Here is a 26,110-nt window from a genome sequence, read left to right as displayed (position 1 = left end):
AAAATGCCCTCACCCCTAACTCCTTTCTTAAGGGTGTTCCTTTAATTGCCACCTATCTGTACATCAATTATGAAAAACATGGCTTCATTTTTATTCAATAGATATTTATAAATTAATGTGTAAAACTAAATCCAGTGACTGTCCTAAACATCTGGGGACCTTATGCAAAACTTTATGAAGGGGCCCCTGTCACTGTGCTCATATAATAATTTTATTTATTTATTTTTACAAATCGCACAAGATCTGGTCTGTTAGTCACACCAGTTCATGTGTGTGCATAATGTGTGTCCATGTAAGTATGAGTTGACAGCAAGTTGATTGACAGCAGTGGTTCTTGAGGCACAGTTGTTCAAAATAAGGAGATCCACAATTTGATGTAAAGAATTTGTGTTTGTGGGAAACATCACATGATATAAAATCCACACACAAAACAAAATGTGATGGTGCCTCCCAGTGACCGTTTGGGTTCAAATTGAGCACAGACCTCTGAGGTCAAGAGTCAAACCGGTCCACTGAGTTTTGTTACGATTGGCCTCTCTAAACCTTGTCTAATCACTGATTATATTAATCTATCATGAATAGATTTATTTATTATAAATATAGAAATTTGCCCCGCTGCTTTGCTTACAGGTGCAGAGAGAACCATGTGTTTGAAATTCAGCTTGGACCTCGTACACAAATTGCTGAAGTCTGATACGCTACAGGTTTGTTACCACAGGAATAAGATGCTTTATAAAATAAATCTATATATGTATGAGTTTTTATTTTAATTCTTTTATAGATGAATCTTTAGTTGTTTGTTTATAAACAAATTTTACAATGTCTTTCCTTCCCATCGCTATTGACCAAACTCTTTTCCCACTTATCTTGGTTAAGCCTTAAAGTCATGTCATTTCCATGAATACAGGTTTGTCTTAGTTTTATTCTGCGCTTTAATATAACTGGTCGCTGCTTTGTTTTTTCTTTTGCAGTCCTGTTGCATTTACAGAGAGGCTCTTTTGTTGACTATTACAAAAATATTAGGCATTATTTTATATTTTCTATGCAGTGTATATATTTAATACAGCATAAATGACTCTACTAACTTTATGATCTATTGAATGCACTTGTTTATGCATTTGTTTCGTGTGTGTGTGTGTGTGTGTGTGTGTGTGTGTGTGTAGGAGGAGCTACAGACGAGGGGAGAGAGCTTCACCTCGAAGCTGCAGTATCAGCAGTCAGCCACAGAGAACGTGTTCATGACTTTTCAGCTGGACTGCCCCAAGCTGCTGAAGCTCACGGGACTGCCCGGCCGTCTCATCGTGTCTCTGTTCGAGCACAGCTCAGTGGTGGAGCACGTGAAGAGTCCTGCTGGACAGACCTCCCCTGGTGAGAGTAAATCTGACCATGCAGACCCTAAGCACCAATACTCAAGCAATCACGCACCATTTTGATTGCTACTTGAATATTTATTAGGATGTACAATAGCCTCTTTTTTAATTGTTATACTCATGAAAGTGTGGACTCATGAAAGGTTAGGGTTGATGTACTGATGTTGCTGGTCATTTAGAATCATGATGTGCCTAAATGTCAGCAAGCGAGGCACGGTTCTGGAAAGTCTGGAGAAAGTACGGATTTTTTTTTCATGGTGTAGATCAAGATGTGAATATTTTGCTGTCAAACTCGGAGCACTGAAGCTTTACATTTCCTTATTGTCTGTTCAAATGCAGCCTCCGTAAATAATGTAAGAATCGAATAATTGCTCAAGCCAAAAAAAAAAACTTTCCTATTTCATTGAGAACCATACAGCCCTTGGTAGAGCTCGACTGCGTCCCTCGCATTAGCAGCTGAGAACTGTCCGATGTCATTATGCAGCACGAGAGTGACCTCTAGAGGAGAAATAAAAACTCATTCTTGTTATTTGAAGTGTTTTTTAATTCATTTTGGATGTCTCTATTTTTATTTGTTATTTGGAGTGTGAAGGGAAATTCTCTTATCATGTACTCTTATATTATGAACTGCTATCAAATACCTATGATGAATGTATTCGTTTAATTACCTTGTATTCATTTAATAACCTCTTTAAATAAGCTGATCAACTGCTATCCTTGGTTATATTATGTATTTCCATGTCAACATGACACAGGACTTATTTTGTATTATGACTATGTGCTGTGTGTTTTGTTTAAATCTGTCTGACACCTGGACCAGTAGAAACGCACTGCTTCTTATCAATGTGTATAAATACTTTTGTTTTGCATGAAATAAACCAGAAGTCTCTGTGAACATTCATGTGTGTGTGTGTGTGTGTGTGTGTGTGTGTGTGTGTGTGTGTGTGTGTGTGTGTGTGTGTGTGTTCATTTGGACTCTCCAGGGCTGAACTCTGCGGTAAACCACACTTTCTAGCTCATAGCAGCACAGAACTAAAAGTTAATAGAAGTAATGGTAGAACAGGCTGATAGGGCTGATGGAGATCTGAAGACATAAATATGAGATTCCTGAGATACTTGGAAATCTAACAGAGTGCTACATTAAATTAACGTTTATTAATAGTTAATATATTATATTTCATTTTAAAAAGTGCAGTACATTTTCATGGTTCAGTCAGTACTTTATTTTTGTAATAAAGTTCAGGAATATTTTACTTCGAGTGTTTTCATTCAGTATCAGTTTTACAAAACTTCTGCCTGACTTGGTTACTGGTATCAGTAAAATCCACTATCGGTCGACCCCTAGCCCTAGGGTGTATAACAAAAGGCTGCTTTAAACAGTTTTTAACAACAGCATTTACTCATCACGTGTTTTCTGTGGCACTTTTGTTTGCCTGACCAGACATTCACGCAGTGGCTAAAGAGATCGCACCCATTAACGGTGTTGACCTTCTCAAGATCCATAATATCCTTCTAGAGAAGTGGCTTTGCACACCAGGGCAGACAAATGGCAAGGTAAGAGGTTTTCAAACACACGCAGGAATTTTAAATGTTGGCTGAAGACTGAGGAATAATTCTCAAAGCATCTTATCAAACAAAACAACTAAATCTTTAAAACCCCCATAAAGGCACAGATTATTGAGCGATTATTAGTACCAGTGTTTGTCACTACAGGACCTCCAGTACCAGGACTCTGTGACTGATCTTACTGAGGATCCTGATCTCATGAGGTGAACTAAAAACTCCTCCATTATACTTCACAGCTCTGTTTCCCATCAGAGAAAAGTGTTTTATATGCACATTTCTTTTCTTCTGTTTTTCAGAGTGGTGTATTTGCTGCAGATGCACCCCATGGATATGAGGCACGTCTGCTCAGTCCCATCCTGAGTGCAGAGACACAGGTAAATTATATAGCTGTAGCTTCAGCATGTATATGATTTCTTCCCATTTTATACAGTATTAGTATAATTTAAAGGGCCAGTGGGTATAATCAAAGCTCTAAATTTTACATGTACATTAACACTGTAATTATTATTTATAACTCCTTCACCCTACCTTCCCTCCAAGCCCATATACATGTATACCTGCCTCCTACAATTTCTGATGGACAGAAGTTTATCGTCATGTTCATTTGCAACAAACCTTTCATTTACTGGATGAATGAACGTCAGCATTCATTCATACACCTCGTCCCATATGAGGAAAGTATGTCTGGAAAACTAAGCGTTAAGTATCGGACTTGACACATTATACTGGTGTGTAAAACCTAACAGTAACTTTTTTTAAAGAAAAACAAAGTACACAATGATTTATTACATTAATACTAAATAACGTTATCGGTATATAGTTACACTTCATATAATTTATGTTTGGGCTGCAGCGACTAGTCTGAATAATCAGTAGACTTCCTGTAGAATTCCCTGTAGAAGTTATTACAATAAAAACGATAATGTTTAGAATGAGCACATTAGTCTGTCTTTTTTTGTTGTTGTTGTTCTTTTCTCAGCTGTTGGGAAGATCCGGTCTCAGACTGACCTTTGAACACCGCAGCTGTGCGCTGCTCTGCCTCATTCACCTTGTAGACACCTTGTTATTTTATAATCAATATTTGTCTCTACTGTATGTGTGTATGCTGCGTGTCTAGTAGCAGATTTGTGTTTGGAGTACGAGGTTCTACGCAATCAAGCGGTAAGATTTTATTTTGAATAACACTGGATACTGGTAATATGTGTACAGCAAACGGACTTTTATTTATATCTGCAGAAATATGACCTAAAACATCATCAGATTTTCACACAAGTCCTAAAAGTAGATAAAGAGAACCCAGTTAAACAAATGAGACAAAAAGATTGTACTTGTTCATTTATTTATTAAGGAAAATGATCCAATATTACAAATGTGATAGTGTCAAAAGTATGTGAACATCTAGGATCAGCAGTTAATCTTAAAGTGAAATTAGAGTCAGGTGTCTTCAATCAATGGGATGACGAAGAACAGGGATCTGTAAGAGTCTGATCTTCACAACATATTTGTGGAAGTGTATCATGGCATGAACAAAGGAGATTTCTGAGGACCTCAGAAAAAGGGTTGTTAATGTTGATCAGTCTGGAAAAGGTTACAAAACCATCTCTAAAGAGTCTGGACTCCACCAATACACAGACAGTTAGTTTGTGTACAAACGGAGGAAATTCATGACCATTGTTACCCTCCCCTGCAGTAGGGTCCAATAAAGATCTCTCCAAAATGAAGATATGTAATAGACTGCTAGGTCACAAAGGAACCCAGGGTAATTTCTAAGCAGCTAAAGGCCCTCTCACATTGGCTAATATTCATGAGTCTACCATCTGGAGAACACTGAACATCAATGGTGTACATGGCAGGGTTGCAAGGAGAAAGTCAGTGGTCTCAAAAAGAACAGTGCTGACCTTCTGCAGCGTGCTAAAGATCATGTGGACAAAACAGAAGGATGTGGGAAAATGTTTTGTGGATGGATGAGACAAAAATAGAATTTTTGGTTTAAATAAGAAGCGTTATGATTGGAGAAAGGAAAACACTGAATTCCAGCACAAGAACCCCATCCCATCTGTGAAACATGCTGGTGGTAGTGTCATGGTTTGGGCCTGTTTTTCTGCATCTGGACCAGGACAGCGATTTCTAAAGGGAAATATCAGGATATCTGTCTGTGAACTGAATCTCAAGAGAAAGTGGGTCATGCAGCAAGACAATAACCCTGAGCACACGTGTCATTCCAAAGAATGATTAAAGAAGAATAAAGTTAATGTTCTGTAATGGCCAAGTCAAAGTCCTGACCTTAATACAGTAGAAATGTTGTGGAAGAACCTGAAGCAAGCAGTTCATGTGAGGAAACCCACCAACATCCTAGAGTTGAAGCTGTTCTGGACTGAGGAACGGGATAAAAATCCTCCAAGTCGATGTGCAGGACTGATCAACAGTTACCCCAAACGTTTATCTGCAGTTATTACTGCACAAGGAGCTCACACCGCTTACTGAAAACAACAGTTCACATACTTTTACCCCTCACAGATATGTAATACTGGATCATTTTTCTCAATAAATAACTGAGCAAGTATAATATTAATATATATTATTATTGTTATATATTATTATAATATACCAGAGCTTGATGCAGAGCGAGCACTTTCGGCCCCTCATGAAGCATTTGGTGTTAAAGGATCGTTCTGATCAGGTGGAGGAGATGGTTAACTACCTGAACAATCAGATCAAGCAAGTTGTTCCTAAATATCACAGTTTTCATGCTGACCTCACAGTTTTTAAGTTAGACTTTGTTCCAGACTGTTATAGCTCATTTAAAAGCAATTAATCACACTACTTTTTGAGAAACAGGATATTTTATGAGATTTTGATTGTGATTTTATTCACAAAAAAACTTGCTTTATAAATGTCTCAGATTTGGCATCATGCATCTCTGAAATTACAACAGTCAGTAGAATATCAATAACATTCTATTTCATGATAATAATAAAACATTAATTCACATCAGTTTCATTTCTATAAATCACTTCTAACAATAGATATTGCTAGAAAGCAGCTTTACAGAAATCCAGAGAGGGCAAGAGTGTGAGGGGGCGTGCGAAGGAGAGAGAGTGAGAGAACCCTTGGAGAGAGAGAGACTCCTAAGTGAGACAGAGAGTGAGAGAGAGAGAGTGAGAGAGAGAGAGAACCCTAGGTGAGGGAGAGAAAACCTTTGGAGAGAGAGAGAGAGAGAGAGAGAGAGAGAGAGAGAGAGAGAGAGAGAGAGAGAGAGAGAGCCCTAGATGAGGGAGAGAAAAACTTTGGAGAGAGAGAGAGAGAGAGAGAGAGAGAGAGAGAGAGGGAGATAGAACCGTAGGAGAGACAGAGAGAGAAAGAGAGAGAATCCTAGCTGAGACGGAGAGTGAAAGAATCCTAGGTGAGACAGAGAGTGAGAGAGAGAGAAAACCCTTGGAGAGAGGGAGAGAGAGAGAATCCTAGGTGAGACAGGGGGAGAGAGAGAGAAAAACCTTGGATGGACTGGACTTTAAAATATCCTTTAATACCAAAGATTACAATTTTTTCCCCCTCATAGACGAATCAATTAAGCATCATGTTTCAGCACATCATATTATCACTAAAAAAACCTCAAATAAATATGTAACTATTTCCGTTATAATCAACATCACAAATACATTGATTTACACCCCATTTCTGTTTAAATGTTTCAAGGTCATTAACCAACTTGCAGTAAGTATTCAGTTCTTAGTGGTGATCTTATTAAATCCCTGAGGGCTGAGTCAACTTCACTAGGCTTATTGTCACACAGTTTCTCTTTACATGTCAGCCAAAAACACCATCCTACACCAAAAACACCATCCTACACCATCCTACACCAAAAACACCATCCTACACCAAAAACACCGTCCTACACCAAAAACACCATCCTACACCATCCTACACTAAAAACACCATCCTACACCAAAAACACCATCCTACACAATCCTAAACCAAAAACACCGTCCTACACCAAAAACACCATCCTACACCATCCTACACTAAAAAGACCATCCTACACCAAAAACACCATCCTACACAATCCTAAACCAAAAACACCATCCTACACCAAAAACACCATCCTACACCATCCTACACCAAAAACACCATCCTACACGAAAACACCGTCTTACACCAAAAACACCATCCTACACCATCCTACACCAAAAACACCATCCTACACCAAAAACACCATCGTACACCAAAAACACCATCCTACACCAAAAACACCATCCTACACCAAAAACACCATCCTACACTATCCTACACCAAAAACACCATCGTACACCAAAAACACCATCCTACACCATCCTACACCAAAAACACCATCCTACACCAAAAATACCATCGTACACCATCCTACACCAAAAACACCATCCTACACCATCCTACACCAAAAACACCATCGTACACCAAAAACACCATCCTACACTATCCTACACTAAAAACACCATCCTACACCAAAAACACCATCCTACACCAAAAACACCATCCTACACCATCCTACACGAAAACACCGTCCTACACCAAAAACACCATCCTACACCATCCTACACCAAAAACACCATCCTACACCAAAAACACCATCGTACACCAAAAACACCATCCTACACCAAAAACACCATCCTACACCATCCTACACCAAAAACACCATCGTACACCAAAAACACCATCCTACACCATCCTACACCAAAAACACCATCCTACACCAAAAACACCATCGTACACCAAAAACACCATCCTACACCAAAAACACCATCCTACACCATCCTACACCAAAAACACCATCGTACACTATCGTACACCAAATACACAGTATCAAGACTTTATATTTTACACACTGACTGTGTAACAGTTTCATGACTTTCAACAGATCAACTGTCTTACATTTTCTCTCTCTCATTCTCTCTCTCTCTCTGTCTGTCTGTCTGTCTGTCTGTAAGTGTGTGTAGGAGATGTGTGTATATAGAGATCCAGACAGAACACTTGCCCCAGTTGTTGAGGATGGTGTCGGCCGTTACGCTGCAGCTCGGACTGCAACACTGCCTGTGCCTCTGCTCCAAAGTCCAACCTCCACTCATCTCCCCCCTCGTCCTCCTGTCCAGTGGCCCAGCCCATGAGCAGGACGCAGACTGGTGGAGCTCTTCATCACCCAGCAGGGGGCGGGGCTAACCAGGGGGAGGTGGAGTTAACAGAGAGGCTATGTGTATTTGAATAGAAAGAGTGTGTGTCTGCGTTCACGGCTGCCAAAATGATTTTATTTAACCAGCGCACATTAAACAGAACATACTCTCACATTTGCATGTTATTGCTTATTTTAAAGTTTTCTGATGATTATTCTGGATTTACTTTTTTATGCAATATTACTGATTTATTTATTATTTGCTGTTTATTATTACTAATTACAGTGTATGATTACTTATAAATTAATATCAACATCAACAATAATAATAGTTAATATTAATATGATTTTAAATGACGTGTGTGTGGTGATGATGTCAGACAGCGGCGGTGTGACTCCGCCTCCTCGGTGGCTCGAGTCTCTGATGAACATCTGTTTCTCTGAGCTGGACTTCAGCATCTGCACCGTCGCTGTCTCCCTCCTCATGGACCTTGTGGGTCTGACGCAGTCCGTCGCCATAATGACAGCAGAACGGGTGGGCGTGGCCGACTCCGCCCAGCCAATGAGCCCGAGCCAGGGTTGTGTTGCCGTGGTGATCAGGCTGCCGCTCACACAGGGGATGTCACATTGCTGACAAAACAGACTTCTTCAAGGTGAAACGTTAATCTGTCTTCATTTCTTTCATCCCTCTCTCACGCTTTTCTCCTTCCTCTCTTTCCTTTTTTCTTTATCTGTCTCTCTTCCTCTTCTTTTCCACGGTTTCTCCTGCTTTTTAGTAATTGTGTCCTACCTTTTTGTTCCCCTACCATGATTTCTTTCTCTTTCATATTTATCATTTTTATTGTTCCTTTTTTGCTCTTTCTTTCTCTCCATTATTTTTTACATTTCTTTTCTTCTCACTTGTTTGTTTCAAACTTTATCTGTCAGTCGCTCATGTAATGTGTTTGTCTTTCACTTTTTGTTTTCCCTCTTGATTTCTGCTTTTCATTATTTCTATTTAATTTTCATTCATATCTCTCTCTCTATCATTCTCTCTCTCATCCTCTCTCTATCTCTCACTCACAGACAAACATATTCTCTCTCTATCATTCTCTCTCTCTCATCCTCTCTCACACACACACATTCTGTCTCTCCTTTTCCTTTACTCTTTGTCATTATTTTATGTCCTTTTTTCCTAATCCATGTTTTTTTCTTGTTTGATTGTAGTGTAATTGAATCTGGTGTGTTTATAGTATTATCCGAAAGTCTCTTGCTGTGGATCCGCTGGTATTAATGCTGCACTCCGTTGTACTCGAGCTCTGAAAGTACAGAACCAGTTTTCCGGCGTTCCGATCTAAAGGCGTTCTGGCTCAGAAATAATGGTGGATACTCTGACAAGGTCATATTTGAGTTTGATAAACCTATTAATAAGACTTACATGAATTATTCCTGTGATGCACAGAGAGAAATGATGTATAATCGTCGTCCCCTGTCTTCATCTTTGCTTGTAAATATGATCCGTTACAGTGATTTTATCACATTAGTGAATTTGGGCTAAAATCAGCGGAATTACGTCACGAACCTAAACTTATGACATAAAAGCTACAAGTCATCAAAGTCCGGTTTCATCACATAGAAAATAACGTGAAGGGAATTCTGTTTAGCGTTGACCACATGAGTGCCACCATATCATTGTGATCTCAGGTATGTGTACGTGTGTGTGTGAGAGCTCTCAGGACTGTTCTGTCGCACGTCTCCATGAGGGACGTTGTGGTTTTACGAGTTTCAGTACAACGGCTTGCGGCATAAGAGGGGAAACAAAAGGCAAATTCAGTAGTTTGACTGCTTCAGAGTGGTTAATTTGATTCTCGAGAACAAAAGGATGCTGATGAAGGAAGAGGTTCATTTGTATGTCTCAGACGTTGGCAGGAGGTGTGAGGTAGAATCTGGTGCTCTGTGAGCTCTGAGGGACTCTGTAGGGATCGTCTCGGGGAGCAGCGTACTCTGCCATGTTGGGTAAACCAGACAGCACACAGAAGCTCAGACCACAGCGAGAAATCCCCATGTTTTCGATTGCATGCCATTCAGAAGTCTGCTTATCATAACACTCCACTTCATCCATGGAGGTAGAGCCGTTATCTCCTCCAGCAATGAACAGGAGATCGTCCAGCACCTCAATGCCGAAGTTGCTGCGCTGGTTGATCATGGCTGGACCTTGTGTCCACATGTTGGTCTGAGGATTATACACCTCTACATTGCTTATTTGATTAACACCATCATTTCCCCCGACAGCGTAAACCCATCCTCCGTACGCAACCACGCCCAGTCCACGCCTTCTGATCATCATGGGGGAGATGAGGGTCCACTCTTCCGTCTGAGGACTGTAATACTCCCCCGTGAACAAACACCTGTTCCCGTCAAACCCTCCGCATATGTACACTTTGCCATTCAGTACTGTAGCGCTAGAGTCACCCCTTGGTTCGTGCATCGGCGCGATCATGCACCACCGATCATTCTCAGGTTCATATCGCTCTACTGTATTCAGATGTTCGAAGCCATCAAATCCTCCCATCGCATAGATACGACTGTCCAGCACACACACGCTCACGTCACACCGGCAAGAGTGCATGGGGTTCACCTGAGCCCAGGTTCTGGTGATGGGGTCAAACCTTCTCACACTGTTGAGGAAACCCTCACTGTTGAATCCTCCGATGTAGTACACGAAGCCATTCAGATACACCGTCCCGTGATAGGCTCATGGACTCTCGTCGTTGCATGTGACATTGACCCAGCGTGCTGCTCGCGTATCATACGCTTCTATGTTTGTTGTACAAACATTTGTACAGTTGTATTGAGTTGTATTGAGATTCTTGTGGCCATAGCCACCGATGGCCAGCAGAACGGCGCCAGGCAGGCGGAGTCTCTGGAGATCAGAGCTGAAGGAAGGCTCGGGTTGAGGTCATCGATGCCCATCAGAACTCTGGTGACGATCAGCTTACATGTCATGTTGTCCATCACTAAAACGTTGTTGCTCACATTGTTCATAAGGTAATCATGTGTCAATAGCCCCAGACGCACCCTGGGCAGTAACACTCCTATGTGCGCTTTCCGTTTCCATGGCGCATGTTTGATCCACTGTAAGATGGCTTCAAACACCACGCTCTCCTGTTTCACGTTCAGTTCGTCCTTCTCGATGATCTCGCTCAGCTGCTCGACCGTCAGATCCAGGAACTCCTCAGAGAGGCGCACCGTCTCCTCAAAGTTGTGCAAGATTAACCGGAAGGCCTGCTGCTTCAACCTCTCGCAGAAGTAGGAGTGAGCTAAACGACAGATGTTAACGCAGTTCTCGGGACACAGCTGAGCCTTCAGGAACATGCAGCAGTTGTTCAGCAGGCTGTTCACCAACAGAAGTAGTTATATCATACACTTTCTGTCAAACTGTCAATCAAAGTGTTGTGTGTGATAATTTATGACCCTCTGTGCTTCCCTGACTGACAGGTCTGTAGGGGTGGTGAGGGGGGGTAACCCTATGGAGTTTATCAGATGGTCAATCTGGCTCCTTTGTGTCTGGGGGTGTTGTGGAGAGGTGTGTGTTGGGGGGAATAGTCCCCCTCCCGACAAAAGGTGTTTATGTTAATGAGTTTGGTTTTTGGTGGGGTGAAATACGTCTGAAAAGAAATAATGTTTTTAATATGGGGCTGTGTTTGTGTTACTTTGTGGCGTTATTTCGTTTGTGTAAACACATTGTTAGAAAAGCATGATGTTTGAATGTGTACATATATGAGTAGAATATTTGTTTTGTGAAATAAATGAAAACAATTGTTGATTATGTTTTTTAGGGATCCCGTTTTACCTTTGAATAAAAAGTTTAGGAGTTAAAGCGTCTTTTTTAGAAAAAAGAATCTGTTTAAAATAATCGTTTGTATTACATACATTCTAAACGCAAACCTTCAGGATGTAAAAAATGATCAAAAGAGATGTTTAAAAAGAATCCGTATTACCAGGTTTCCCAAAAAACACATAAAAACTTTAGGAGGTAAAAATGGTTAAAAGAGCTGTTTAAAAAGAATAGCGCGTATTACACGACTTCTAAACAAAGATCCTTACGAGGAAAAAATGTTAAAGTGCTGGCTAAAAGAATCTCCGTAATGTTTAAACTAGGAGAGAAGTATTTTCCAGAGATGTCTTTCAGTCGCTGTGTTAAGCAGTAATGAAGTTAAACGGAGACGCCTCACTCTCGCTAAACCCCGCCCACACATACGTGTTTTCAGACACGCCTCTCTCTGTCTCTCTAAACACACCCATTCACATGTTTTCAACGTAGCCAGTACGTTCTGTCAAAATGTCAATCACGGCGGTAGAACTAGAGGGCTAATTTATGGCCTCGTCCATGACAGGCCTGCGTTTCTCTAGGAGTACTTAATTTATGGCTCTTTGTTTCTTCCTGACCAAAGAGTTTTTTATGACTAGGGGGGTCGTCGTGTGATCCTACAGATTGTTTATGATAATGAGTGTCTGCGGGGGTGTTAATGGGGTTTTAAATAGTTTGTTAAGACATTATGGTTAAACACTGAAGACAGTCTGTAACTAACTGCAACAATGGCTACACCGAGAACTCCTAATATCTCTAGAAGACGGTTCTGCATCACGCCTATAAGAGACTCTGAGGAAAAGATTGAGGAGCCAACTTTCGCGCCGAGAAAAAAACAACAATGTATTAGTTTGTCAAAAAATCTTCGTGTGGGCGATGGGGTTGTAAAGGAACTGTCGTTTAACCCCGAGCAGGGCGTTACCAACTCCGGAGATCCTCTCTTAAGACCGCCCTCATGCTGTGATGATTAAAACGGGGTGGCCTGTGTCACAATTAAACACATATTACGAAGATGTCTCAAGATTCTACATACGCCTGCTACAGCAACACCCCGGAGACAGCGCCGGCTCTGCCCGACGACAACGCGACAACGCTAGAATCCACTCCGCAAGCATACGACAACAAGTGGTTGGATAATTTCTGCAAGGAATTAGGATATCACAACCTAAGTTTCCTCACAACTCCGTACGGAATCAGCGGCTCTTTAACTGGCGCCTCGGCCTACATCGGTGTTGATCACACAGACGGCTGTATTCGATCTGACGCGTTCAAGATTATAAAAGCGACAGTCGTGGTCCTTCTGGAGCATGTTATCAATAAAAAAGTGAAAGATCTCTGTTTGGGGTGCGAAGTGGATCATCCGAGTCAGCTTAGACACTCTTGTCTCTTCGAACCTGACGCGTATTTCTTTGACAAATACTTTGAGGAACTATCACGTGATCTGCTCAAACCAGGGCTTAAACATTTCATCGCTCAAGCCTTGAGTCGGTTTGGTTTGAGGGTTAACCCTCAGAGAATTCAAGGATCGGTGGATGCCGTTCTACACGAGCTGCGGGACGAAGTGTACATCGTGCAAAGGCTTAACGAGGTCAGAGAGAAACTTGTGGATGTCAGCAGCGAGCAGATCGTCTACGACGCCGTGGACAGCTGGAAGGGGGTCGCACCAGCCGTTTGAGATGGGGAATGTGTGCAGCGCTACAGGATTAGCAAAGAGTCTGCTTAAACGCCGTATTAGGTGCGAGATGTCCGGTCTGTTGTACAAATACCTTACGGACCGTGTTGGTGTATCCGTAGTTGTAAACGGATGCGATGTTGACCCGAGACGTCTAACAAATCTCGTGAATCAGATGTGTCTTGTGCGAGGTACGGTGTGTGATTGGACTGCTTTGGTACATATGTGTATTAACGCATGCGAACCGATTTTGGTCTCTATCACAAAAATACTAGATATTGTGACTGAATGTGGCAGACGTATTAGAATTGCAGACATTTTATGTATGTGTATGTATGTGTATGATGTGTGTGAAATTCTGATGTCGAGAAATGACCAGACAGATGTCTGTGAAATAATAGACGCATTTATAGCGTATGTGGTTGACAAAAACATTGTGATGTGTATAAAATTCCTACACTCCCTCAATGATGATGTATGATAACGTTTATGATCTTTTACTGAAATAAATACCAAGACGTTTAAGACCGTCTGTGTTATTCTATTGTACTTGTTAAAGTGTCGACATGTCAGGAGACATGACAGCAGACCTGAAAAAAGTCTATTACACACCTTCAAATGCGGGGTCTTTTGGTGGTAAAAAAACGTTTAAAAGACGGTGTTTTAAAGGAAACAGGGGTTCGTCTAACAGATAAACAAGTTTCGGATTGGCTCGCCGGCGAGGATGCTTACACGTTACACAGAACTGCACCGCTAAAATACAAAAGAAATCGTGTTTTTGTTTATGGTATTGATATGCAGTTTCAGGCAGATCTGGTCGATATGTCTGCATACGCCAAGGAAAACGACAACGTTCATTTTCTGTTGACGTGCATAGACATGTTTAGTAAATATGCGTGGACTCGGGTTTTAAAAAACAAATCCGGTGTCGAGGTGTCTAAAGCTTTCCAATCTATACTGGATGAGGGCAGGGTGCCCCGTAAACTACAGACAGATAATGGGAAATAATTTTTTAATAAACATTTTCAAAGCATGACAAAAAAGTACAACATAGAACATTTTGCAACAGCCACCGATTTAAAAGCGTGCATCGTCGAGCGGTTTAATAGAACCTTAAAAGGTCGGATGTGGAGATATTTAACTGCTACAAACTCCAAACGCTATATCGATATTCTACAAGACATCACGGACGGATACAACGCCAGCTATCACATGAGCATTAAGATGAGACCTATTGATGTGTATCAAAGAAAATGAATCTGCCGTGTATAAAAACCTATATGGATCTAAAGACGGCCCCGGCGTAACCCCTAAATTTAAATATAAAGTTGGCGACATTGTTAGAATTTCTAAAGTAAGAGGGCCGTTCGCAAAAGGTTATAAAGAAAACTACACGCACGAGTTTTTCACTATAACAGAATGCATATCACGCGAACGTCCCGTCTATAGGTTGTGTGATTATGACGGCGATGTCATCGATGGTGTATTTTATGAAGAGGAATTGCAAAAAATATTTGTGAACAAAAACAAAACATTTAAAGTGGAAAAATTTTAGACAAGAAGAAACAAGGTCGAAAAACAATGGTATTGGTTAGATGGCTCGGATGGCCCTCAAAATTCGCATCGTGGATCGACCAGAAAGAATTGGTCGATGTACAGAACCCCATAAAAACAGACGAAACCTCGTAGATGGCACACATTCATGTAAAAACCAACCATGACTGCGGGTGGTTTTTATGTAACGCTTCCCTGTAATGCCTCAAGGACCGTTTATCCGGAAAATAGTATCTCGTGTTATACAACTCGATTATCGAAAACTATCAATCTAAAAGGAGAATGGCAAGTCGGGTTAATCGAATTTGAATATCCGCTGTCGTGGTACACATTTAATGAGGAAGATGCTACGTTCATTTTCAACTGTGGTGAAACAACGAAGACTGAGAATCGGGTCACCGAATATAATATTGAAGGCAGTATATCAAACACATCTTACAGGTTAAAGACTGGATATTATGACGACGTCGTTTTTTTGATCAGGGAGATCAACGCGACTCTCACACAACGTGCGAGTCTCGGCTATGACCATGTTAAAAATAAAATTTTTCTCAAAGGCCCCCCGAAGACATCGCTGACATTTTATGGGAAGATGGCCAACATTTTAGGATTAAAACCGGGAGTTGCTATTGAAACTACGGACCATGCTGTTGAAAGATCTGGCATGACTTATGCGCCTTTTCAGGCTGATATTAACGCGGGGTTTTACAGTATGTATATTTATACCGATATCATAGAATACCAGAACGTGGGGGATTTCTACGTGCCGCTACTGAGATGTGTACATATAGAGGGGGAGAACCACAAGAATGTTAGTGTTAGATACGACACCCCACACTACGTATCGGTTAATAAATCGTCCGTCAGTGAGATAACCATACAGGTGAAAGACGATCAAAATCGAGACGTGCGCTTCAGTTACGGGAAGGTGTGTGCCAAGCTGCATTTTAGGCCTGTGAAACAATTTGTTTAAAAAATAATCATAATGGCATATTTCAACAATCACCACACAGACCCTTTGCGTTACGTGCAATATTACCAGAATCAAGCAGGGAATGGTCTCCCCGGTTATGCAGGGGGCGGAGTTATGTACGGAGCCGGGTTAGGGGGTGTGTTTAGAGGTCTCTTTAGAATGGCCATTCTTTTGCTAAAACGCGGTTTTAGCATAGCCAAACCACATCTTAAATCAGCAGCAAAAAACATACTAAGCGATGTTGTTAGCAATACATTATCGCATACATTTAATAATAATAACAACAACAATAATAACACTCAAGATGGATCCGGACTAATGGTGATGGCTCGCAGAAGAGCATCTAAACCGCCAGGGACTCGGAGGAGTGGCCAAACGACGAAGAAAAGAAAACATAACACCAAGAAATCGTCAGTTGTAAAACGCAAGCACAAGAAGACGCCAACCAGCTCTACAGCAAAAAGACCAAAGACCTGCGTTAAAACAATATTTTAGACCATGTCTTTACTACACAATATGTCAGAAGAATGTTTAAAAACCGAGCTGGACCTATTCACAGTACCATTAACACAGACCGTTATTGAAAAAAATACATATATAGAAGTGCCACCGTTGTCAGCAGTATCAGAAACATCGCCTCTGGAGTTTTTTATAGCGGGGACTGGCGAGGATTATGTGGACCTAAACAACACCTTGGTTTTTTTACGTCTCAAAATCACTAACGCAGACGGCACAGACATAGTAGACGGAGCCCTCGTGGGGCTTATTAACTATGCCGGATCTATGATATTTTCACAAGTGGACGTGTCGCTTGGAGACCGTCGCATATCACAAAGTTCCAACACATATCCTTATCGATGCATAATAGAGTGTCTCACCAATTATGGTAAAGACGCTTTTGAAACGCTGTTTTCAGCGGGGCTCTTTTACAAAGACACCGCCGGTCACATGGACGTAACGGACCCCGCTGGCGGTAACAGAGGTTTGACCAAACGAGCTGCATTTACCAACGCCAGCAACGTTGTTGAACTACTGGCCCCCATTCACAGTGACATATTCTTTCAAGAAAAACTAATGCTTAACGGCGTGGACATTAAACAGATTCTTTTTTTAAAAAAAGACGCTTTAACTCCTAAACTTTTTATTCAAAGGTAAAACGGGATCCCTAAAAAACATAATCAACAATTGTTTTCATTTATTTCACAAAACAAATATTCTACTCATATATGTACACATTCAAACATCATGCTTTTCTAACAATGTGTTTACACAAACGAAATAACGCCACAAAGTAACACAAACACAGCCCCATATTAAAAACATTATTTCTTTTCAGACGTATTTCACCCCACCAAAAACCAAACTCATTAACATAAACACCTTTTGTCGGGAGGGGGACTATTCCCCCCCAACACACACCTCTCCACAACACCCCCAGACACAAAGGAGCCAGATTGACCATCTGATAAACTCCATAGGGTTACCCCCCCTCACCACCCCTACAGACCTGTCAGTCAGGGAAGCACAGAGGGTCATAAATTATCACACACAACACTTTGATTGACAGTTTGACAGAAAGTGTATGATATAACTACTATGGTAGTTGTATTTGAACAATGAGAGACAGAATAACAACAAAAAAAATCCAGAAAAACGCATGTCAAAAATTTTATAAATTAATTTGCATTTTAATGAGGGAAAAAAGTATTTGACCCCCTCTCAATCAGAAAGATTTCTGGCTCCCAGGTGTCTTTTATACAGGTAACGAGCTGAGATTAGGAGCACCCTCTTAAAGGGAGTGCTCCTAATATCAGTTTGTTACCTGTATAAAAGACACCTGTCCACAGAAGCAATCAATCAATCAGATTCCAAACTCTCCACCATGGCCAAGACCAAAGAGCTTTCCAAGGATGTCAGGGACAAGACTGTAGACCTACACAAGTCTGGAATGGGCTACAAGACCATTGCCAAGCAGCTTGGTGAGAAGGGGACAACAGTTGGTGCGATTATTCGCAAATGGAAGAAGCACAAAAGAACTGTCAATCTCCCTCGGCCTGGGGCTCCATGCAAGATCTCACCTCGTGGAGTTGCATTGATCATGAGAACAGTGAGGAATCAGCCCAGAACTACACGGGAGGATCTTGTCAATGATCTCAAGGCAGCTGGGACCATAGTCACCAAGAAAACAATTGGTAACACACTACGCCATGAAGGACTGAAATCCTGCAGCGCGCGCAAGGTCCGCTGCTCAAGAAAACACATATACATGCCCGTCTGAAGTTTGCCAATGAACATCTGAATGATTCTGAGGACAACTGGGTGAAAGCGTTGAGGTCAGATGAGACCAAAATGGAGCTCTTTGGCATCAACTCAACTCGCCGTGTTTGGAGGAGGAGGAATGCTGCCTATGACCCCTGGAACACCATCCCCACCGTCAAACATGGAGGTGGAAACATTATGCTTTGGGGTTTTTTTTCTGCTAAGGGGACAGGACAACTTCACCGCATCAAAGGGACGATGGACGGGGCCATGTACCGTCAAATCTTGGGTGAGAACCTCCTTCCCTCAGCCAGGGCATTGAAAATGGGTCGTGGATGGATATTCCAGCATGACAATGACCCAAAACACATGGCCAAGGCAACAAAGGAGTGGCTCAAGAAGAAGCACATTAAGGTCCTGGAGTGACCTAGGCAGTCTCCAGACCTTAATCCCATAGAAAATCTGTGGAGAGAGCTGAAGGTTCGAGTTGCCAAACGTCAGCCTCGAAACCTTAATGATTTGGAGAAGATCTGCAAAGAGGAGTGGGACAAAATCCCTCCTGAGATGTGTGCAAACCTGGTTGCCAACTACAAGAAACATCTGACCTCTGTGATTGCCAACAAGGGTTTTTAAACCAAATACTAAGTCATGTTTTGCAGAGGGGTCAAATACTTATTTCCCTCATTAAAATGCAAATCAATTTATAACATTTTTGATGTGCGTTTTTCTGGATTTTTTTGTTGTTATTCTGTCTCTCACTGTTCAAATAAATCTACCATTAAAGTTATAGACTGATCATTTCTTTGTCAGTGGGCAAACGTACAAAATCAGCAGGGGATCAAATACTTTTTTCCCTCACTGTATATATATATATATGAAAAGATGACCCAAAACATCAGATTTTTACACAAGTCCTTGTATCCGGGTCCGCACTTGTTCAGGAAGTAGAGTAACCTGTGCTGAAGGCCTGTTGTGGTGATGACGTGTCATGACATGTTTTGGCCCAAATCTGCAGTAACTTTGAAAAAGTGGAAGCTCCTCTGAATATTGTGGAGTTTCTTGATTTTGTGTTAATTTCTGTGATCACAAAAAGGTGAAATTCTGGACTGACACATGGAAGATATGGAATGATGACAGAAGAATGTGACTTTGGGTTGTACCGTGTATTTTATTTTATTTTTTTCATGTAGCTTAATTATTTAGTATAAATGAAGGCAAGTGTGTGTTCTGTTCATCTTTGCAATCGTGTGTTCCCTGATAGTCAATGATTGCTGGAGCTCTGGAAATAGCAGGTGAGATTGCAGGCCGGAGTCCCATTGCTGTCCAGGGAACCAAAGTCAACCTCCTCTACTCCTGAGACCACAGTGTGACTGAGAGCCTAGACTACATGGTAAGAATCTGCTTAAGACATGAATAGCATTTTTAGCCTCAAGGTAGACCCATGCACACACAGTATGGCCACAAACACAAAGTAGAGCGGTCGAAATCTGAGATTTCTGCTCTGCGTCTCCAGGCTACTTGGAACATGAACATGTTGCAGACACAGGATCTTATGAAGTCAGCGCAGGCAGCCCTGGAAAAGAAGAGTCCGAAAGACGTGCCCTTCTCCAAGCTTTAAAGGAGAAGATCCAGGGCTGTTGAAGCTGCGGTGGAACTGAGACTTCATCATCCACATATCTTCAGTTCTTCTTGCTAAGTCTGTTTCTTTTTAGTCTTTTTATTTTTAGACTGGTCAAAAGACTGATTAGTGGAAGTGAAATGATAGATGAACTTTTAATTACTTGCTTTATTATTTGCAGGTGCTTTGTACAGTAAGACAGGGTAACTAATACTCAAAAGCTTGTTTTGTGTGTTAACATGTACAGTAGATGTACATATTTTTTTTTCTGGTCCTGTGTGACTGCAGAATGTAGTGCAGTTAACACAGTAAATTTCCTTGGATGCTCACTTTTAACTCTAGGAGGTCACAATTTGCCCGGACATCTTTGTTTAAATCCATCAATCCGTCACCCACACGTCATTCTGGGGGACGAAGAGGAGGAAGCTGGACAGATAAATTTATTTATTTATCATTGCTGTGTTTCCTCAGTCGAGTGCAGAAAGAAGAAAAACACAACTGATTTAAAATAAAAATATAGAAAACAATCTAATGTAAGGTTCTGATCCGGTTTGCTTTCAGCAGGAAGGCTGTCCTCTTTCCTGTTGCTCTTTCTCTTCTATTAGTCCATTTGTCCAGTCTGAATCGGTTTGATTGTTTGATTCGTCTCGAGACGATTCGGAGTCAAATAATTTTCTAGTGAGAGTCGCACACTTCCAAATGAACTAGACTGAGATGAGTATTTGATTCTCACTAGAAAGTGATTTGACTCTGAATGAACTCGAAATGAATCAGTCAAACTGATTCAGACTCTATAAAAGGACTATGAGATGTGATTAAGATATATATTCCAATGTTTTGCTTTACAATTCTACTCTGTGTGTGTGCACGCATGTGTTTTTTTCAGGAGAACGAGAAACTCTGACATGAGTACATCCTGACCATTGGTACTGTGTACACATCAACATACACACATGTCTCCATGCTGGACATCTCGGGGAGCTTTCACACAGTGCTAGGAATATCCCGGGACAGAGAAACGCACCTCCTAAGTGAGCGAGTTTAGCGTCAACCGGTGAAATTTGCTGTAGCGTGAACACTTCGCCTCTGTGAGCTTCACTCTCCGTCAGGTTCACTGTAATTAGACATAAAATGTACATAATGTTTATTTTTCATACATTTAGGACTTAAGGTGGTTTTTTAAAATTTATTTTTATTTATTTTTTTTACCCTTCGAGGAACAGAAATGATCTTTCGAGGCAGCTTCTTCATCACTACCTGCTCCATTTGACTCAAAAATGCAACGACCGGTTTCAAAAAGTCACGATGTCTTCAGTTCATGTGATTTTACTGTTGAATTTAAACAGGAAATGTGAAATATTTTTGTTCCTTTGTTTCCTCTACTGTCTTTTTGCTGTGATCTTGAACACAGTTGTAATTTAAAAAAATAAATAAATAAATAAATGATCATTCTAGTTCTCACTTTGCTTGTCCTAATTGTCCTGTATCTGTTAAATCTGTTTCATCTCTGGTCTTTCTGTCTGTATGAACACTTGTAGAAATTACATGTAGTCCATATTTTTAAATGATTTTATTCATGATTTTGAATTTAAATAAAGATATTCTTTAATTCTGTATTTTGTCATTTAATTATCATTAGAAATCAGAAGATCAGATTAAAGCCACGGCTTCTTTACCTGCCGAAGCTGTAAACCTTTCAATAAACCAGTCAATAGATCAACTGAATAAATGTACATTTTTAATTTACTGATTAGATGTATTGATGGTGTTGATAGATTATTTGAAGATTTTTATTGATCTTGAACAATCATTCAGTTAAATATTTTTTTTAAACTTGATAAATAGTTGATTAAATAAATTTAGTGTAATGTACTGAGTCAAATATGAAAACTACAAATAAAATATATCTGTGTATAATTAAAAACCTCACTTAATACAAGAAATTCATATCCTAAATGTTGCAAGTGATTAATATGATCATTTTATTCAGCTGTTTAATTATTACTTTCTAAATAATAAACAAATGAATGTTCTGGATTCATGAGGAATGTTTACATTTTGTGTCCAAACTCAAAAGTTTATACAAAGTGTATATTTATGATAATAACGCACAAAGAACGTGAAACCTCAACATGTCTACAATCATCGATTAATTAAAAAAATTAAATTGAACAAGAGTAAGAAAGTATATTTTTAATTAAAATTTAATTAGAAAGGAGCACTTTTTTATGTATTTGTATATCTTATCCTGTATCGTGTTTAAGAAGAAGGGAATAATGAACCTTTTTATGAAATAATATTTGGGTTTATTTTATTTTATTTTCTCCTCACAGATTCAAATTTACGTCAACGTCCGTTACGTTGGTGACGTCACCACGAGCGCGAGAAGACGAAGTGAGGAGCAGAAAGCGGTGTTCGTGTTAGTTCTGGCCCGTTTGGACCCAAACTAAAGTGAGTTTATTCGGTTCTGTGTAACCGAACCCGTTTTGTTCTGTATCGTGTGTATGTGTGTAGTTAACGGTGTTAACACCTGTGTTTCAGGTGTATCAGTATGAAGCAGGCGGTGACGGCGCAGTGGTTCACTGTCGGAGCTCGGTTCACTAATGACCGAATCACCGAGGAACCGACCAAAGATAACTCACACCCGCACAGAGAAGAAGAACAAGAGAAGTGAGAAATAACATTTTATAACATTTTTTTATTCAGTCCTCTGGTTCAATATTAATGTTAATATTATACAAATATGCTAGCGGTGCTAGCTTTTGAGGAGGCAGTCCAGTCCACGCATGCGCAGTGTAATTAATGAGCAAGCTAATCGAAATGAGATTAGCAAATAGGTCGATGTTATTTTTGATTCTATTTAAAACGATGAATTCACTCTGTCAATAACTGCTCAGTCTGAGAATACTGCATGATTTACTTTTATAAGTGGACGTGGCTGAACGACATTTAGCTTCACTGGCTAATTAGAGCTCTTTTGCTAGTTTAATGGCGGAGTCATCCGGCTTCGCGCATGCGCAGTGTGGGTTAAGGCGCTATAGTTCTCTTTTTTGTTTTAACGCTAAAGGTGCATTACCGCCACCTACTGGACTGGAGTGTGGGCAGAAAAAATCAAATAAAATGGGGAAAAAAATTATACCAAAACAATACTACGTAAATAAAGGAAAATAAAGAGATAAATAACTATATACTGGATATTCAGCCACAGTTCTTGTATACTAACTTACAACCACTGCATATAGAGATGTGCATAACCTAATAGACCTATATAAGATATAACCCAGCACACCTATACTATAGCACTTGCATTGGAAACATGCATTACCGTCAAACATTTAGACACATTCATTCTTTATTCACCCCCCGAAAAAAATAAATCCAAAATAGATCAAAAATAATTTAGGATATAAATTTTTAATTTTTAGGATCTTCAAAGTAGATGCCCTTTTTCCAGAAATGTATTCTTGGCATTTCTCACTTGATATCTTGAGGAATTTCCCTGAGATGCTTTTTAAACAGTAGTTGAGTTTATGTGGACAACAATAATCCACTCTTAATCCGATTAAGACCATACTCTAATTAAGAAACTACCATGTAAACAGCAATTTTTACTTACCTTAATCTAATTAAGGTCATAATCGAAGTAAGCAATAATCTAATTAACCCTCTTACCCCGTATGGCTGAAAAACCGGCTTGCCTGTCTTTGATCTATTCCCGTAAGGACCATAGACCGGCTTGGTCGTCTATACCAAATCCCCGTAAGGCCGATATAGAGGATTTACAGTGTAAACGTTATCCCCGTAAGGCCGGTGTACAGGCATTACTCTGCTATGATTCCTTACTTATTTAATTATTATTTTTTGACCCGGAAGGTTGATGACGTCACGATGTGATTACGTTATTACGCCGGCATTACGATGAAGACCCAAGCGTGAATATTGGTGTACTAGTAGAAGTGAACTAAAAATGTCAAAGCGAAAAGCTAATCGTGTTCCAGCTAAAGTTACACCTACAGTGAACACAGGTACATCTAAAACAGTGAAAAAAAGAAAAAACACACAGTTACACAGGTGAGAGCGAGGATTCTAGAAGCCGAAACTGATAGAGACGCAATCTCTCCTGATTCAGACCCTGATCCGTCTTTATCTTCAGCATCAACCAGTGCAACTGACACTGCAGGGGTCTGGAGTCATAACGGGACCATTTCTGTGCATTCGTGAAAACACTACCTGCTGGTCTGATTATCACCAGAAACTTGACTTTTGGCGCTAAAATGCATTTATTTATTTATTATTTATAAAGGCATTGACCACGCTGATGCTCGTGTGGTACTTCTAAACGAGTAGAAGGATTTTAGCGAGCATTTTTTCGTAATTTCTCTAGTTAAGAATTGTGCTCTAAGTTTAGTAAAAACACTGAACTGCTTCATTTTCAAAGTAATATTACACAAATACATTATTATAAGTTGTTTCAAGGCCTAAAAATGTTCAAATTAAAATGTTGATTTTGGCCCAGGAACTCAGGGTTGGCGTGCTGTTTCTCTGGGGAATATAGGGTTATGGGACATAATACTGTGGGAACTTAGGGGTAAGAGGGTTAAAACAGGTGGAGTACTCCTGTTTTAGTCGCATTATGGACATGTATTACAGACATGTAAACATCTTAATCACATTATGAACGTCGTGTGGGAGTTTTCACCGCATTTTGCGACAGGACACGATCACACACGGCAGTTTTACGGCGAACAAGAGAGCTCGGCTGTGTCCCAAATCGCATACTTTCCTACTACAGGCCTGTAGGGGGGAAAAATACATGTATCTCGGCTACTATATAGAAGGTAACTACGCGATTTGGGATACACCCACCGCTTCAAGCAGTTGTCTATTAGCACGTACAGCATGACAAATAATTAACTGCACTTAAAGCGTTCGTAAAAAAAATAAAATAAATAAAAACACTCAAAACTGTATACGGTACCATAACGAAGACGAACTGTATGTTGATACGTGAAATTCTGGAGGGACGGCGTGGCGCGGTGATGTAATGACGCGGGCTGTTAATCTAATTATGTTCTAAAACATGTAAAACGGGAACATGACAGGAGTATTCTAAAAGCGACTCATGTAAACACCTTAATCACATTATCTTACTCAGATTAAGGTCAATAATTAGATTACTGCTGTCCATGTAAACGTAGTCAGTATTAAAGGAGCCTCATTTCACTGCTGACTTTGTTCCAGTCTTAATTTCTTTGTGGGATATAATATATATTTTTTAGGAATACGATCTGCAGATCACTGATAGGAACCAGGTTCTGCTGGTCAGTCACGTTAGAAGGTTGGGTCCTGCAGCAGCTCCTCTACCAGGACCTGTCTTACTCATCCCGGAGTTCTGCTACCTCACAGGTCTCCCTCACAGAGCGGGAGAAACACAGCGCGTAATCATTGTCTGCTTCTTATCGCACTAATTGTTGTAACTTGCTCAGGTCTGACTGATAAGATGCGCACGACTTTAACACCATGAAGGACCTTTCCACTCACACCAGACTGACCCCAGAACAGTGGGACAACTGCCTCAACAGATTCATCAACAACATGAGCAGGTACTGGATAAAAGCGACTGCATTATTAATTCAATTCTGCTTTTGTCTGAATAGCGTGTTTAACAGTGTACGATGTCACAGAGCAGCTTTACAGAAACTTATACATTCTTTACATTTAGAAATTTATGTGCATGCCAGAGACAAATTTTATAAAAGAAACATTTGTAGCATGCATATAAGGGATGTGTATTTACTTTACAGAGACTATCCCGGGCAACACGAGGCTGAACATATAGCGTGATGGTTTTTCTGATTATATCATTCTTAAGTTTAATGATAGATATACACTACCGATCAAAAGTTTGTGGACACCCGACTAGAATGTTTTTCATGATCTTAAAAGCCTTTTGATCTGAAGGTGTACGATTAAATGTTTGAAATGAACGTTATACCAATTTACGCTGCTGAATTTTTCAGTGAATCTCTTCCAGGAATGCCAGTGTTCAGACTACACTCAGCACATGGGGTCTAAGCTTTGAGAACAAGCTGCTGAATCTGACTG

General features: G+C 40.3%; 1 protein-coding gene, 1 long non-coding RNA gene and 2 pseudogenes across 3 annotated transcripts; 3 read left to right on the top strand and 1 right to left on the bottom strand.

The window, feature by feature from the left end:
- Nucleotides 1–463: 463 nt before the first annotated feature.
- Nucleotides 464–3,574, top strand: LOC108262523 (kinetochore-associated protein 1-like). Of its 2 annotated transcripts, none has more exons than XM_053679242.1 (5): nucleotides 464–704; nucleotides 1,176–1,368; nucleotides 2,812–2,924; nucleotides 3,038–3,139; nucleotides 3,233–3,574. In XM_053679242.1, exons 1-4 carry the CDS (start codon nucleotides 645–647, stop codon nucleotides 3,110–3,112), a joined length of 441 nt encoding a protein of 146 aa, XP_053535217.1. In that variant the 5' UTR covers nucleotides 464–644; the 3' UTR covers nucleotides 3,113–3,139; nucleotides 3,233–3,574. The 2 variants fall into 2 exon arrangements, with proteins under 2 accessions (XP_053535217.1, XP_053535216.1); XM_053679241.1 differs by having other exon boundaries at nucleotides 473–704; nucleotides 3,084–3,139.
- A 5,014-nt stretch (nucleotides 3,575–8,588) lies between these two features.
- On the bottom strand, nucleotides 8,589–11,433 carry LOC108262298 (kelch-like protein 10; annotated as a pseudogene).
- Nucleotides 11,434–19,307: 7,874 nt separating this feature from the next.
- On the top strand, nucleotides 19,308–21,466 carry LOC128631127 (uncharacterized). The gene is made up of 2 exons (XR_008395300.1): nucleotides 19,308–19,777; nucleotides 19,901–21,466. It is a non-coding gene; the product is annotated as an uncharacterized LOC128631127 (long non-coding RNA).
- Nucleotides 21,467–25,323: 3,857 nt separating this feature from the next.
- Nucleotides 25,324–26,110, top strand: part of LOC108262584 (piwi-like protein 1) — a 6,543-nt pseudogene continuing 5,756 nt past the window's right edge.

This window comes from Ictalurus punctatus, unplaced genomic scaffold, assembly GCF_001660625.3.
Source record: "Ictalurus punctatus breed USDA103 unplaced genomic scaffold, Coco_2.0 tig00004274, whole genome shotgun sequence".
NCBI lineage: Eukaryota > Metazoa > Chordata > Actinopteri > Siluriformes > Ictaluridae > Ictalurus > Ictalurus punctatus.
This window is presented reverse-complemented; position numbering and strand designations above follow the sequence as displayed.

Coding starts and splice junctions, on each gene's coding strand:
- LOC108262523 (XM_053679241.1), top strand. CDS start 645: ATGTGTTTGAAATTCAGCTTGGACCTCGTACACAAATTGCTGAAGTCT. Junction 705..1,175: donor TGAAGTCTGATACGCTACAG/GTTTGTTACCAC, acceptor GAGGAGCTACAG/ACGAGGGGAGAGAGCTTCAC. Junction 1,369..2,811: donor TGCTGGACAGACCTCCCCTG/GTGAGAGTAAAT, acceptor TTGCCTGACCAG/ACATTCACGCAGTGGCTAAA.